The sequence below is a fragment of the Phyllostomus hastatus genome, unplaced genomic scaffold, assembly GCF_019186645.2.
Source record: "Phyllostomus hastatus isolate PE091 unplaced genomic scaffold, TTU_PhHast_1.1 phas_scaffold_28, whole genome shotgun sequence".
In the NCBI taxonomy this organism is placed as follows: Eukaryota; Metazoa; Chordata; class Mammalia; order Chiroptera; family Phyllostomidae; genus Phyllostomus; species Phyllostomus hastatus.
This window is the reverse complement of record NW_025334022.1, coordinates 1,657,161-1,673,539: the sequence shown is the minus strand read 5'-3', so window position 1 is coordinate 1,673,539 and position 16,379 is coordinate 1,657,161. Positions and strand designations below refer to the sequence as shown.

At 36.9% G+C, this 16,379-nt stretch overlaps 1 protein-coding gene across 5 annotated transcripts in view; it reads right to left on the bottom strand.

Moving 5' to 3' along the window:
* Window positions 1-6,356: 6,356 nt before the first annotated feature.
* Window positions 6,357-16,379, bottom strand: part of PLS3 (plastin 3) — a 92,830-nt gene continuing 82,807 nt past the window's right edge. For all 5 annotated transcript variants that reach the window (XM_045817665.1, XM_045817669.1, XM_045817667.1 and 2 more), the window contains 7 exons: window positions 14,733-14,928; window positions 13,509-13,587; window positions 12,624-12,738; window positions 12,284-12,417; window positions 9,329-9,452; window positions 8,972-9,096; window positions 6,357-7,586 (listed from right to left, as the gene is read on the bottom strand). In XM_045817665.1, coding sequence (XP_045673621.1) covers window positions 7,454-7,586; window positions 8,972-9,096; window positions 9,329-9,452; window positions 12,284-12,417; window positions 12,624-12,738; window positions 13,509-13,587; window positions 14,733-14,928 — 906 coding nt within the window. In that variant the 3' untranslated portion in view covers window positions 6,357-7,453. The remainder of the gene's footprint in view (window positions 7,587-8,971; window positions 9,097-9,328; window positions 9,453-12,283; window positions 12,418-12,623; window positions 12,739-13,508; window positions 13,588-14,732; window positions 14,929-16,379) is intronic.

Genomic DNA, 16,379 nt, shown 5'->3' with positions numbered 1-16,379 from the left:
AGTTTGAAATTTTCCCCCAAAACTAAAAATGGAACTGCCTTTTGACCCAATGATTCCACTGCTGGGATTATGCCCTAGAAATCTAGAAACACCAATTCAAAAGAACCTATGCACCTCAATGTTCATAGCCATATTATTTACAATAGCCAAGTGCTGGAAACAGCCTAAGTGCCCATCAGCAAATGAGTGGATCAAAAAGTGGTGGTACATTTACACAATGGAATACTATTCCATTGTCAGGATTAGTGATATGAAGGAAGTTTAAGTACCAAAAAGGGCCTATGAAAGGGATTCTGCCTTCTGAGATGTTTAGAGGAATTGATACTAAATTATTGTCAGCAGGGTCTGGTGGAGGATGTTTGATCTAGCAATCTGTGAAATTCAGAGCAGCAGCTATAGCTTGGGGAAAAACATACAAGAGAATTTCATTTTCCCTGAAGTGGCAGAAGAGGACCATAGGGGTTAAAAAAACTAGTAGGATGAAGATAAAGGAGATCATATTAGTGTTATGAAAGGTGGAAAGGTGTAGTACTAGGTAATATTAGAAGGGCAAAGAAACATAAGATAGTGTTCGAACTGAAAAACATAATGTCATTCTGTCATCTTGAGAGGAACCTATCCACTTCCGAAGTCAGCAGTTTGTTTTGCTGTCTTGGACAGAAACTGTCCACTTGTGCTGTCAGTGACTTCTGGGGAATTCCTAATAATCTTCAGTTTAAGATCTTCTGATAAAATGGATGCTCAGCAGTGTGGGAGGAAGTGACGGTATCTTTTAAGTAAAAAGTTTTATATACTTAAATAATCTAAGTATGAGTACCTTGGAGTTTTACTAATTAATATGTAAGTTGTTAAAGATACCAAGTAACAAGATATGTTTTAATTCAGTCTCAAGGGCAGTTTTGTTTCTGTTGCATGGTTCAGAAGACCAAATCTCAAGGTGGCAGATCATGGACAGGATCTTTTGGTGCAGATTTTCAAAATGTACTTTGTTTCTCATGGTCATATAACTGGAGATATTTTATGAGTGTTCTGAAATATTCAGTAACATTAAACTGTAATAAAGTAAATTCTAGGACTGGAAATGAAATTCCCAAATGCATGAGGCAACCTTTTAGTAACATATAAGGAGATAATTGATGGGTCCTCGAGAGATTTGATCTTACTGTCATCAGGACTAATATCACTACTTTGGGCCCAGGAAGTTCAAGGAATTTTGAGAGCTCTGATAATTGTAATTTTATAATTCTACTGATTTCCTTTATTTTTTCTGAATCAAACTTAATTAAAAGTAGTAAAAATTTACTCTTATTGTCCTTTTTTTATAGGATTGAGGAGCAAATCTTTGTGTTCCCTAATGGCCATTTCAGGAAACCCAAAGGCAGTTTAGGCATTAAAAAACCTTAATATTGGGTTGGCCAAAAGTCCATATGGTTTTTTCCATAAAATAAGACACATTTTTCATTTTCACTAATAACTTTATTGATTTGGATATTTTCAATATGTCAGCTATCTCCTGAATGGTATAATACTAGTTGTTTTCAATTAATGTTTCAATTTGATCACTATCAACTTCAACTGGTCTACACATTTGTGGAGCATCCTGCTGTGAGAAATCTCCAGCATGAAACTTCGCAAACCACTCTTGACACATTCGATCAGTCACAGAGCCTTCTCCATATGCTGCAGAAATCTTTTTCTGCATTTCAGTTGTGCTTTTACCTTTCTTGAAATAATAAAGCATAATATACTGAAAGTGTTGCTTATTTTCTTCCATCTTCAATAATAAAATGGTACACAAAAATTCACCCATTTTGATAAGTTTTTTTTTTAAAACACGCTGATATGACAGCTGTCACAATACAATCTAACAAAATTGTTTCGAATGAAGTTAAGGACAATTAAGCATTACTAGAGCTATCTTATGGAAAAAAACAAACTTTTTGGCCAATCCAATAGTTTTGTTCTGAATTTGGAGTCTGGGTTTGGGATAGGCAAAATCAAGAATGGTTATTAGAAAAGACAACACATAAGTCATTAAGCATCTAAAGATGAAATATATTTTCAATCAACACTGCAAAATCATGCTAGATAACACCCAGGCTAAAGCTGTTTGGGGGTGGATGGAAAGCAGCAGCCATACCTCATCTTAGCCAGAAGAGGGGGATATTTGTTCATTTCTGAGACTTGGACAACATTTTTATGTTTTGTTTGTACTGATACAAGATAATGCAGTGATCTTGTTTTTGTCTTACTTTATAACTATCACAGAGGAGCCTTGTTGGATGTTGGTGCTCTGGGAATTTGTTTATGATCACAGAACTAGAGCTAGCTGAGTTCCAGGCCAATTCTCATGTCAAGGGCTATTTTCCTTTGTCACCAATAATATTGGACTGTGAGAGGGGAAATTGGTGATGCTGTTTCAATGTCTTACATTTATTTATTTAAGTATTTATTTATTTATTTACCCCTCACCCGAGGATAATTTTTCCTTTTTTTAGAGAGAGAGAGAGGAAGGGAGAGAAACATTTATGTGAGAGAGAAGCATAAATTGGTCGCTTCATATATGCACCTCAACTGGGGATTGCACCCACACAACTCTTCAGTTACTGGAGGATGCTCCAACCAACTAAGCCACACAGGCCAAGGCAAATGTCTTACATATATTTTAAGTTTGAGCTGTCAAGCTTTACAAGGAGTGCCTTCCATGGAATATAGTGAACATAGCACAGTTTTGAAAAAGAAACCAGACAGCAAGTATAGATCAAATTTGGACCTCAAGAAGACACGTGCAAGATTTTGAAATATCTACCTGGGCCATTTTATCTCCAGTCAACCTTGTAAGAAACTACTTACCAGCTAAAGCATCACTTCACATTGGAGGTTTGTCTGACTATGCTCCACCAACCAACACACATTCTGTCTACCACTGTTCAATTTACCCTTTCTGACTTTGTGCCCCTACTTGATACAAACTTCCACTGTTACACATTAGTTTGAGTGCTCGTCTTTGAAATCCACAACCATAGAGCTCAAGGAAAAGGATGCCTCATACATCTTATTCAGGACTTAAACCAAAGCTCAGGACAAAGCAAGTACTCAATAGGAAGCACAGAGTGTCTACCTACCTCTCCATCTTGACCAGAAGTCTGTTTATATTGTACTTTAGATTCCACATATAAGTGAAGTCATATGGTGTTTGTCTTTCTTTGACTGACTTATTTCATTTAATATAATATCCTCTAGGACCATCCATGTTGTTGTGAATGGTAAAATTTCATTTTTTATGGCTGAGTAACATGCCACTGTATATATTTGCCACTTATTTATTCACTCATCTATTATTGGGCACTTGGGCTGCTTCCATATCTTGGCTATTGTATGTAACACTGCAATGAATATAGGGGTGCATATATTATTTGAATTAGTGTTTTGGGTTTCTTCAGATATATTCCCAGAAGTGGAGTCCCTAAGTCATTAGGCAGTTCCATTTTTAATTTTTTTGAGGAATCTCCATACTATTTCTCACACTGTCTGCACCAGTCTGCATTCCCACCAACAATGCATGAGGGTTCCCTTTTCTCCACATTCTCAACAGCACTTGTTTGTAATTTTCTGAGTTTTTAAAATCACATTTCTCACTGTTTACACTTTTCTAACTCCTATTTTTTTTAAATTGAGGTATAATTGACATATAACATATTAGTCTCTGATGTACAATGATTCAGTATTTGCATATATTGTGAAATGATCACAATAAGACTAGTCACTGCAGTTACAATTTTTTTCTTGTGAATTTTTAGGATTTACTCTTATAGCAACTTTCAAATATGCTATACAATACTATCTAGAAAAGGTGAAAGTATGAAGACATTAAAAATATCAGTCATTTCCAGGCATTAGAGGATCGAGAGGGATCAACAGACTTACTTGAGCACAGAGGATTTTCAGGGCAGTGAAATTATTCTCTCTGATGGATACATTTGTCAAAACTTAGAATGTATATACAACATCAAGCATGAACCCTAATATAAATTATGGACTATGGGTAATAATGATTTATCAACATAGGATTATCAATTATAACAAATGTACCACTCTGGATCCAGAAGTTGATAGTGAGGAAGGCAATGCATAGGTGAGGGCAGGATTTATATGGGAATCTCCATACCTCAATTTTTCTGTGAACCTAAAACTGCTCTAAAAATAAAAACTAGTTGCCCTGGCTCAGTTGGGGATTTGATTCCCGGTCAGGGCATATACCTAGGTTGTGGGTTTGGTCCCCTGACAGAGCATATGTGAGAGACAACTGATCAATGTTCCTCTCTCTATTTATATATAAAATAAATAAAGTCTACTAAAAAGCTAGGCAGTTCTTGGTTGGTTTAAATTCATAATCCTCATTACTTTTGACAATCAGCATTCCAATTTTATGTTTATTGCTTAATTATAGTTTTTTTTGAACTGGATAGTTATTTCCTTTGCCCATTTTTATACTGGAACTTTGTCTTTTATAGATTTGCTAGACCTCTTATTATCAATTTTAGTCCATTATTTGAAGGGAGAAATGGTGTATTCCAGCCCACTGCTTTATATAAACTTAATTATCCTTTATACAAACATTTAAGGTACAGCTCTGTAAGCTGTAGGCCTTGTACAGTGAACCACCCCAGAAATCAGGCCCCTTTCTGAAGAAAGGGCAAGATATAATAAAGGTTTCATGTCTTGTTTCAAAGGCATTAGTCTGGAAGCAACAAATGAACAAGACAAACAAACAAAAACTTATGGACATAGACAACAGTATGGTGGTTATCAGAGGGAAAGGGGGACAGAGAGAGACAGCAAAGGATAAAGGAGGTCAAATATATGGTGATGAAAGATTTGACTTTCGGTGGTAAACACAATGCAATATACAGGTGATATAGAATCATATACTTGGAACCTGTATAATTTTATCAACCAAAGTCACTCCAATAAATTTAATTACAATTTTAAAAAATGCATTAGGGCCATAGTTAGTTGTAGACAAGAACCTTTGTACTTGAAAGGAGACAAATGTGCATAAGCATAGGCAATACAAAATAGAAGACAGGTCATAGGATGTGATTGTACTCTTCTCATCAGCTTTCCTGGTACGTGTATATTTGAAGAAGACTTGTCTTTTATTTATTCATAAACTGTTTTTACATTAAGGAAATTAGTCCATTATATGGGTATTACAGACCTAATGTTTCTCTCTTCCCCCAAATTCCTATGTTGAAACCTAATTTCCCATGTGATGGTGTTAGGAGGTGGGGCCTTTAGGTGATTAGGTCATAAGGATGGCACCCTCATGAATGGAGTTAGTGACCTTATTCAAGAGGCCCCAGAGAGTTGCCTTGCCCTTCTGATATTTTGGGTTACAGCTAGAAGACAGCAACTTATGAATCAGGAAGTAGGCCCTCATGAGACACTGAACCTGCTAGCACCTTAATCTTAGACTTCTCAGACTGCATAACTGTGAGAAATAAATTTTTGTTTATAAGCTATCTAATTGATATTTGTTATAGTAGCCCAAATGGACTTAGGCAATGGGACTAAACTTTCTGCTTGGTCATATATATTTTTACTTTATTTATTGTATTTATTTATATGCACCTTTGCGAAAGCAAAATTGTCAAACTTATTATTCTTTTATGTCTTTGGGGTTTGTATCATATTTAGAAAGGTCTTTCTTACTCAGATTATAAATACAAAATATTTTATAACATCACCATGCAGTTCCTCAGAGAACTACATTTCATATTACTCATTCATACAAAGCCTTAAAATGGTACCATAAACCACTGGCTGTCAACTAGGGATGCTTTTGCCTACCATGGGATATTTGGCCATGTCAGGAGACTTATTTGGTTTACACTCTGGAGGTGGCCTACATCTAGTGGGTCTAGAGGCCAGGGCTACAGCTAAACATCCTGCAGTGCACAGAATAACCCCCTACCCCTGCTAACAAAAAATTATCTGGCTCAAAATGTCGGTAGTGATAAGTTTGAAAAAAATTGCTGTAGTCCATCTCTCTTTCCTGGTTGTTCAGCATTGTTTTGGTCTTCTGAATATCATAGAACATTGAACAGGTTGAGTGAGGTGGGAAAGAAAGAAAAACGGAGGAAGTGGATAAATAAATTTTTGTAAACTGGAGAAAACCATCTTTCCTCATTGGGATTATCCTTAGTTCAGTCCCTGTAATTCAGCTTCAAAAGCTTAAATTTAACAAACATTATTTTATACAACACTCTAGGAAAAGTCACAATATTGGAAAAAAAACAGCCTGGCAAATATTATTGGTGTAGTACTAAGGGACAGAAGCACAAAGAGACTAATTATCATGTAAAAGCCTTTATTTGAACTAATACACTGCTGTTAGATTACATCATTTTTCAGAGTTAGAGTAATATTATGATCTTGAAAGCTATAGCAAACAGCTTGACAAAGCAAGAGTACATAAGTCCTACATACATATTTTTATTGTTTAGTGACCTCGTTTCCTTGTCTTAGGTGTAAAATTAGAAAATCTATTGTATACTTAGCAATTGGCCTACTGTATCCCACCTAAGTTCTGAGCACCCTCTCTCTTTGAAAGTGTCATATGCACTTTAAATACAAAGAGAGAGTTTGATGATACAGGTTTTAAAACAAATAAGCATATATTGAACCAAGTGTTTGAAGACAAAATATGTCAACTGTTTACAGCTTGGGTGTAAGGAGAAAGATGCAAATTTAAGATATATTTTCCTCTACCTATAATGTAAGTTTTTAACTTACTTGAAGACCCCTTTTAAAAAGTAGCAAAATCAGCAGTCTTATTTAATGTAATCAAAATATTCTTGAATGTACAAAAAAGGATCACGTAGAAAGAATAATGTAAAAAGATATTGATTTTAAGAATAAAAGAATATGAAAAGCTTCTATTACATTCTGCACAGCCAGTTACTTCTGTAAATTTTCACTACCAGAAAGATAAGCAAAGGATACTCATAACCAAATACCCTCTGACCACAGTTCTCAATTAAGAACTAGCATACTGGATGGAAAGTAAAATTATTGTCTAATTATATTCATATCCAATCATCTAAGCAAGTCCCAAGAGGTGGACATTCTATGAGAGAAAAATATACATAGACAGAAATAATATATAGCAATGGGAAATATCATGGACAGCAATCTAGAAGGAGAGTAAATGATTTGGCTATGAGCACATTTCAGGTGTACCCGATACATCCAACTATGCCTATGGGAAACAGTTGTTTTTATGAAAACTTTTTCCCCTGAGGGTTCTCATGAGGACTAGTCTTAATCAAAACTGAAAGTCCTTCAAATGACCAATAGTTCCTTAAGCCATGAGGAGCTCTGACTGGAAATAGCTGACCTGCTAATCATGCACCTAGGAGCAAGGCTGTTTTTATTTGAATTGGTTCCTTTACACTCTCTTCATTCCCCTACCCATCAAGCATGCAAACACGGTCATGACCATCTTGGGCTTTACTTCCACAAGGTCTTCAGGGAGAGCGTACACCCTGGCTCCAATTCTTCTAGCCATTGATACTGCATACCTATTTTGTGAGGAAACAAAAATAAAGAAGAAAGTCTTGTCAGTCAAGTACACAATATGACACATCTATTTTCTCTTACATAATCATTTGGCTGGGATATAAAGTTTCCATATTGTAAATTCAAATAAAAACAATGTCATTTTTTGTTGCTTTATTTTGTTTTTGAGGTTTCTCTTAAGTGACATTAGGTTTTCAAGCTCTACTATTTGGGACTGATAATGTTTATTCACTCCTTTTATCCAATATAGCATGAGATTTCATTTTGGAGCACTGACTTGATATGAAAATGAAAAGAAGTATATACGTATTTATACAATCACTCAGGTTGGCTATACAATCAATGTTGATATTCTTGTTGAGCATGTAATAAGATACATGATACTCTCATGTGATCTTAGAGATATGGAGTGGAAAATTATGTCAGATGCAAAATCCTAGTTGCTTTGGTAGATGAGACGAACACTTCCAAATTTAAGGGAAGGGAGAGAGCCTACATGACACATGACAAAGGAAGGAAAAAAAGAACTGACATGTCCAGCTAGGGAAATTGCAGGAGCACACCTAAATCAATACATGAAGCATCTCTAGGTGTTTTATTCACATTGTCTTTTTTTCAGTAATGCTTCTTAGCTATCCTACGAAGCCCTTCTCTGGGCAGATTTTCAATGTGTAGTAGGTTTCCCACGAAACCAGGTCACAGTGAAAGTCTTTGGTGAAGAAGGGAAGAGATGGGTGGAAAAGACCTACTCAATATTGTTGAAATGCAAGATACTTCCCAAACATATTTTTAGCTGAGGGTTAAGCATCCTGCCCATTTAGGGACCAAGGTAATAAGCTCAACACATCTAGTCAGAGTGATCTACAGTAAAAAAGACATCAGAGAATAATGTGTTTAAAAAATTGAGCCAGAATACTCTTATCAAAGGTGTGATTATCCTTAGCTCATTTTCCCCTTGCTGTATTGTAAGTTTGTCATTGAGTTACATTAAAATATATACTATACACAATTAGAAAGGGTACATGGACAATAATGGGGGGTGGGAATAGGAGGGAGGTGGGGAGGGCTGGGGGTTGGGCTGGGGTGGGGGGAAAAGGCAGAAAACTGTACCTGAACAACAATTAAAAATAACTAAATTAATTTAAAAAAACATACACTACATTATATCTGTAACCCACTAACACTACAACTGATTAAGCACCTACTAGGTCAGGCACAATGCTAGGCTCTTACATATTTTATTGATTTCAAAATCTCTAAGGTAATTATTATTGTTCCCATTTTACTGATGAGGACTCTCAGGCTCAAAGAGGTTTCTCCCAGGTGACACAATTCTTAAGTGGTAGAACCTGAATGTGAATGAATGATATTGTGCACTATCCCTTACTTGGCATTATTGTGCTTGTCATCTTCTGTGAGATTGCTGCTCTTAACAAGGTCATAATTTATGCAGCCTGGCTGGATGGCATCAATTAAATCCACAACTGCCAAACTGGAGCTGATTGTCTTGTCCTAGAGTAAAAGGAGAACAAATCTGAGAATTTTAATATGTACAAATTTCAATACGTAAAACATGTGATTATGTACTTACATAAAATTGCCACAACTAAAGCCCAGAGATTTAGAGAATCTTGCCATTAGCCAATAATAATTCTCACTTACAAAGAAACCAAATGTTGTCCTTCCAAAATTCTAGATACAAGCAAACATAACATTTAATAGTCACACAAGTGGAAATTGTTACCTTAAAACTCTGAATGGAAGTTGATTTTCCAGCTTCACTCAATGTTCTGTTCACCCAGCTTACAATGATGTCATCATTAGCTTTCTGACCATCTCCAAGATCTTCCAGGACATTGAGGGTATATCTAAAAGAAGAAGCAGAAGAAAAGGTTCCAATCTACTTCATGAGAAAAAATGTAAACATTAGGAAGATGCTTTATCTTCCATTTCTTTTATTCCTTATGTTTGAAAAACTAAAGATTTCATGGAAAGACAGTCACACTATATATAAAAAAATATTTCAAGTAGAAGTGGCTTGCTACTGATTTACACTATGCAGTCATGGTGGTGCAGGTGGTGGAATTTAAGATGTTCAGTGCTTCAATGAGCAAACCCAAGAGTCTAGAGAAGGCACATTTTGTACTACTGCAACAGTGGTAATGTCTTACAATAAACTTTGCTTTTTGGGTGGTACCCAGTCATAATAAATGCTTTTTAGCATGATAGTTTTCTAAAGTATATTTAATTGATTATGCTATTACAGTTGTCCTAACATTTTCCTCCCCTTTATCCCCCTCTTCCCTGCACCCTCACCACCCTCTAGCATTTCCTTCTCCACCTTAGCTCCTATTCATGGGTTGTACATGTAAATTCTTTGGCTTCTCCATTTCCTATACTATTTTTTAAAGATTTTATTTATTTATTTTTAGAGAGAGGGGAAGGGAGGGAGAAAGAGAGGGAGAAAAACATCAATGTGTGGTTTCCTCCCATCCATCCCCCAAACTGGAGACCTGACCTGGCCTGCAACTCAGGCATGTGCCCTAACTGGGAATTGAACTGGTGACCCTTTGGTTTGCAGGCTGGTGCTCAGTGCACTGAGCCACACCAGCCAGGGCTCCTTACTATTCTTAACAACTGCCCCTGTCTATTTTGCGCCAACCCACTATGCTTCTTATTCCCTGTATCTTCCCCCCATTCTCCCCTTTCCCACTGATAACCCTCCATGTGATCTCCATTTCTGTGATTCTGTTACTGTTCTAGTTGTTTGCTTAGTTTGTTTTTGCTTTTTAGGTTCAGTTGATAATTGTGTTTGTTGTCATTTTACTGTTCATAGTTTTGATCATCTTCTTTTTCTTAGGTAAGTCCCTTTAACATTTCATATAATAAAGGCTTAGTGATGATGAACTCCCTTAACTTGATCTTATCTGGGAAGTACTTTATCTGCCCTTCCATTCTAAATGATAGCTTTGCTGGATAGAGTAATCTTGGATGTAGGTCCTTGCCTTTCATGACTTCAAATACTTCTTTCCAGCCCCTTCTTGCCTGTAAGGCTTCTTTTGAGAAATCAGGTGATAGTCTTATGGGAACTCCTTTGTAGGTAACACTCTCCTTTCCTCTTGCTGCTTTTAAGATTTTCTCCTTATCTTTAATCTTGGCTAATCTAATTGTGATGTGCCTTGATGGGTGCTTCCTTGGGTCCAACTTATTTGGTACTCTCTGAGCTTCCTGGACTTCCTGGAAGTCTATTTCCTTCACCAGATTGGGGAAGTTCTCTTCATTATTTGTTCAAATAATTTTTCAATTTGTTGCTCTTCCTCTTCTCCTTTTGGCACCCCCATGTTTCAGATGTTGGAATGCTTAAAGTTGTCCCAGAGGTCCCTAAGCCTGTCCTCATTTTTTTGAATTCTTGTTTCTTCATTCTGTTCCAGTTGGAGGTTTATTTCTTCCTTTTGTTCCAAATTGGTGATTTGAGTCCCAGTTTCCTCCCCTTCACTGTTGCTTCCCCTTATTCCAGTGTGCATAGCCTTCACTTTTTCCTTCACTTTGGGACCAAGCTCAATAAATTCTGTGAGCATCCTGATTATCCGTGTTTTGAACTATGCATCTGATAGGTTGACTATCTCCTTGTCGCTTAGTTTTTTTTCTGGAGTTTTGATCTGTTCTTTCATTTGGGCCATATTTCTTTGTCTAGGAGCATCCGTTACATGGTAAGGGGAAGAGCCTATTCAATAGGGCAGGGTAACCCACATCACTGCATTGTGGTGCTGCCTGTGGAGGAGGGGTCTGAGAGGGAACGATACTGCTTGCTCTATTCTCATCCCACTTTCTGTCACTTCCCTCTCTTCTCACAAGTGGATTGTGCCCTTTCAGGTGCTGACTTGCAGATGGGTGGGTTTGTGTATGTTTTAGGACCTTGTGGGCCTCTCCAGTGAACTCTCCTGTGAGACTGGGTGTTTCTCCCACCTCTTCAACCCCCACATATTTTTTACAGCCAGAGGTTTTGAGTCTTTAGTTTCTCATGCTGAAATCCCAGGTTTCAAGATATGTCTTACTCACCAGTTGTCCCTCCCAGCTTATCTGTGCATGAATGTGGGACCTCCCACAGGGTCCTCCACCTTACCTCCTGGTCTGCCAGCCACCACCTTGCCACATCCTCTCCGCCCCAGCTGCCTGTCTCTACTGCTCCAACCAGTCTAGATGAATGTTTCTTTAACTCCTTGGTTGCTGGACTTCCATGCAAATGATTTTCTGGCAGTTTTTATTTTTCTTTGTTTTTATATTGGTTGTTATCATTCTTTTGTTTGTATGAGGAAGTGAAACATTTCTGCCTATGCCTCCATTTTGGCTGGAACTCCCGTGTGATAGTTTTAAGAGATCTTTTACAAATGGATACATGGGATGTTCATAATTTTTGCTGATTTTTTTTTATTCACTGACACTAAATGAGGCTCAAGTGGGGCTCTATGGGTCAGGTTTCATATGGTAAAAGGAAATATTCAGTTTTGTTGCCTAACTTTCAAGGAGGCATAATCTCCCACAGAACATCCAACATGTATTCATTGCTTAAGCTCATTTCAGAGTCTAAATACAAAAATTTCAAATGTGTAGTCATTGACATATTTGCTTAAAAATAATAAGAATGAGATTACAGACCTGTAGTAGAATGGAGCTTAAACAGGAAAATTGTGTATCATACCTTCGCATCAGCTGCCAGACTAAAGCTAAAGTCAGGGTTTGGTTTCCATCATTCAGGTCTTGCCCTCCAATGCCAACCAGGGAGAATTTGGCAGGATGCTTCCCTAATTCAACAGCATAGTTGCAGTTTTCTAGCTGCAAACACACAAAAGTGAATGGTAAAACATTTTTATTTGTTTAATATGTATATGTATGTTATGCCAGATGCTCAGCAAACAAGAATAATAAATAAGACAGTGTTCCTGTTCACAAGAAGCTCAGAGTAAAGAGATTTCTAAAGAAAAGAAACAAATTTAGAAGAAGAGTCTGTAGCAAAGATATGTGGCAACGTAATTATCTACCTTTTTCATGTTGGCTCCAAGTTTCGGGTATGGAGGTTTATTAACCTTACTCCAGTCAACAGGCACTTTAATTCGTTCATACAACTGTAAGATTACCAAGGCATCTTGCAGGTCACTAATGATTTAAAAATAATTTAATTAGTGTTTTCAGACAGCTTGGCTTTTGTTTCCTTAAAAACAAAAAACATGAGACTGTCAAACAACATATGTAAAACCACAGATAATACTCAAAACATATATGCTATCAATCTATGCTGAAAAGGGAGCTAAGACCATCTGATTATTTATTGAGAGCTTACTGTTTGCAAGGCACTGTTTAGCAACTGGGTACATAGGAGAAAAATCCCTGGCTTAACATTAGAGTCTGAGAGAGACATTAAACAAGTACATGGATACCTGGATATGATTTTGGGTGCATATAAGTATTCTGAAGAAAAGAAGAGTTAGGGTTAGGGGTTAGAGAGTGGCAGGTGGTGGTCAACACCTGAATCAGTGTTGATCTGAATCCATGGTTTGAATATAGTAAGGAAGTAAAGCATTAGATGTGGAAAAGAACTTTCCAGGCTGAGAGGAGAGTGACAAGAAAGGCCCCCAGGCATCATTGGTGGTCTGCTTAAAGTGTTCCCTGATCTTGGTCTCAAATTAGGGTATCTTCTCCCCAGAAAGACATTTATGCATCCTATCACTTATAGTTGATGATAGTGTAAAGACACAATCTGGGCTTTTGTGTATTGGGAAAATGATAACACAAGTCACGACTCACCATTTTGCAATATAAATAATCACTACAAAGTAACATTTAGAAAATGGTTGGAGCTGTAATTATTTGTGTAGCACCCATCTATGATGTTCATTACTATTTACAATAGCAGTAGGAAGACTTACACGTAGAGATGGTTTACATGTGGATTGACACCAAGAGAGTTCATCCAGTTACGGAAGGTTCTTTCTTCACGAGTTTCTCCTGTTAAGAATATTCACAAATTTTATATATTCATTAAAACCTTGGTTTTTATATACATTAAAAACCTTGCATATGTACATATAATGTCAAACAATATATAAGATTATTTCCTCTCTACAGATCTAGAGGTTTTCATCACTATGGATCTCCAAGCAGTCTCTCTAAATAGACTTCTCTAGACACATGCTTATTTTGTATAATTTGTTAATTTATTTTAAAATTAAAGAATATAACCTTATTACAGCCAGTTAAGCAATTTAGACATTTAGTAACTTTTTATAATCTCTTACCCCTTCTAATTCTTCTCCAATATCTCCCCAAGTCCCCATACTTCAAAGGAACTGATGTTATCAAGTTTGGTTTGTATTTTGAACAATTTGCTCTGGTCATACAAGCTTACATTAATTATGCCTTCTGTCTATCCATTTTTATTTTTTTTTAATTTTTATTTAATTTATTGGGGTAACATTAGTTAATAAAATTATATAGGTTTCATGTATACAATTCTACAATATACCATTTGTATAATGTATTGTGTGTTCACTAAACTACATGAGTTCTTTTATATGCCTATATTAAAGCAATAAATTACTTGAAACTTCAAAAGTAAACAATTTAAAAATTTTATAGTAATGCCAATGGCTATTCAACAACTATAATTTATAGTTGTTAATTTTTAAATACTATATATTTACACAACCTGGAAAAGGTAAACTGCCTTCCTCAAACATAAATAAATAATTATCACACATTACTACTACTGTTTGAGTAAATAAGTGTGAAAGCAACAGAGGACTAGTTCCAGTTAGTCTGACTGTGGAATAATGAAACAAATACTGTAAATTTATAGGTCTAATTTTATGCAGATGTGCCTTTTTCTGGTGAAAGGTTTAAAAAGTGATCTAACATAAAATATTAAAACAAAACATTGCTTTACTAAGGAGCTTTAAACTTTAAAAGTTCCCTTGTACCATCCCTTTCTTTAGCTGCCATTTTTCACTCAGTTCTTCAGTCTACTCCTAGCAGATGTTTGCTAAAGGAAAGTGGATAAGGAAACTTACTAAACCAAGATTATGAAATCATTGTGGACTGTATATTTCTTCTCTGTAGTCCTACTCATCAGAATTTGAAAAATCTTCAGTTACCTTCTAATAGAGTCCAGTCAATATCCTGGTTCTCTGGCTTAGTTAGTGCTGGATACTTATTAAACAGGTTAGCCACAAAGGCTAAGTTCAGTTTGGGGTTTCCACTGACAACATCAGCAGGAGTAACAAACTGTCTGCAACCTAATTTGTCTGCTTGTTGTAGCATACTCTCAGCTCTCTTCAAATCATCTGTTTCCTGTTGAAGTAAAAGAAGATATTTCTAAAGAGACAATACTGAAAATATAAAAATGTTTCCTTACAATGATAGGCTAGATATACAATTCTACTTTCTCTTAGCCAACATACAGCACCTCTAAAATTGTGTTGAATGGGAAAAAAAAAGTTGGCTGTGCTGGATTTGCAGTACCTTGAAAATACCATAGATGGATCCAAACCACAGCTATAAGGGCAGTACAGTAAACTCAAAGGGCATGCTAAACCCCATCAGGTAAAAGCTAGAACTGTTCAACTTTTTAAATTAGGTACTAAAGAAGGTATAAGGCTAAAAGATGAAGAACACTGCAAAACAAGAGGAAAGTGTGAGCAGAGGCTCCAAGATAAATGTGTGTTTGAAGGGTACAGACTATTGTGAAATAACATTAGCTAGGAGAGCTAGAGCGGCCTTAAAATGCTCTAAGCAGAAAATTTCAGACAGAACTCTAGAGTCAGTGGGAATCTTAGAAAGATTCTGAGGAGGAAAGAGAGAAAGAAAGGAATGTTTTAAGAGGATCAATCAGGGAGGCCTAACAGAAGAGCTTTATCAGAAATAGAATGAGAGACTTCCAGACAAGATGGAGACATAGGTACACACACTGTGCCTCCTAACACAACCAAAAGAAGGACAACAACAAATTTAAAACCAAAGAACAACCAGAACTGACAGAAAATCAAACTGTATGGAAGTCCAACAACCAAGAAGTTAAAGAATATTCATCCAAACTGGTACAAAGGGTGGAGATGGGCTGATGGGCAGAGAAGACTCACAGCAAGGTGGCCACTTGTGGACTGGGCAGTCTCACATTCACATATAGATAGACTGGGAGGAACAACTGGGGAGCAAGACAGACCACAAAACCCAGAGTTCCAGCATGGGGGAATAAAGCCTCAACCCTCCAACTGAAAACACCTGTGGGGGTTGAGACGGCAGCAGGAGAAACTCTGAGCCCCAGGGGACAGATTGTTGGAGAGACCCACAGAGGGTTAGAATATACATAAGCCCACCCACCTGGGAATCAGCACCAGAAGGGCCTGATTTGCTTGTGGGTAGTGGGGGAAGTGACTCAAAACCGGCAGGGAGCAGAGCAAGCAGCATTGTTTCCTCTCAGACCCCTCCCCCACATACAGTGTCACAACACACCGACATGGGTTGTCCTGCCCTGGGGAATACTAAGACTCCCCCTTACTAGTAATAGGCACGCCGAGACAAATATGGCCCAAATGGAAGAACAGATCAAAGCTCCAGAAAAAATACAAATAAGCAATGAAGAGATAGCCAGCCTATCAGATGCACAGTTCAAAACACTGGTAATCAGGAAGCTCACACAATTGGTTGAATATGGATGCAAATTAGAGGAAAAAATGAAGGATATGAAAAGTGAAAAAAGAAAAATGTACAAGGAACCAACAGTGATGGGAAAGACTCAAATC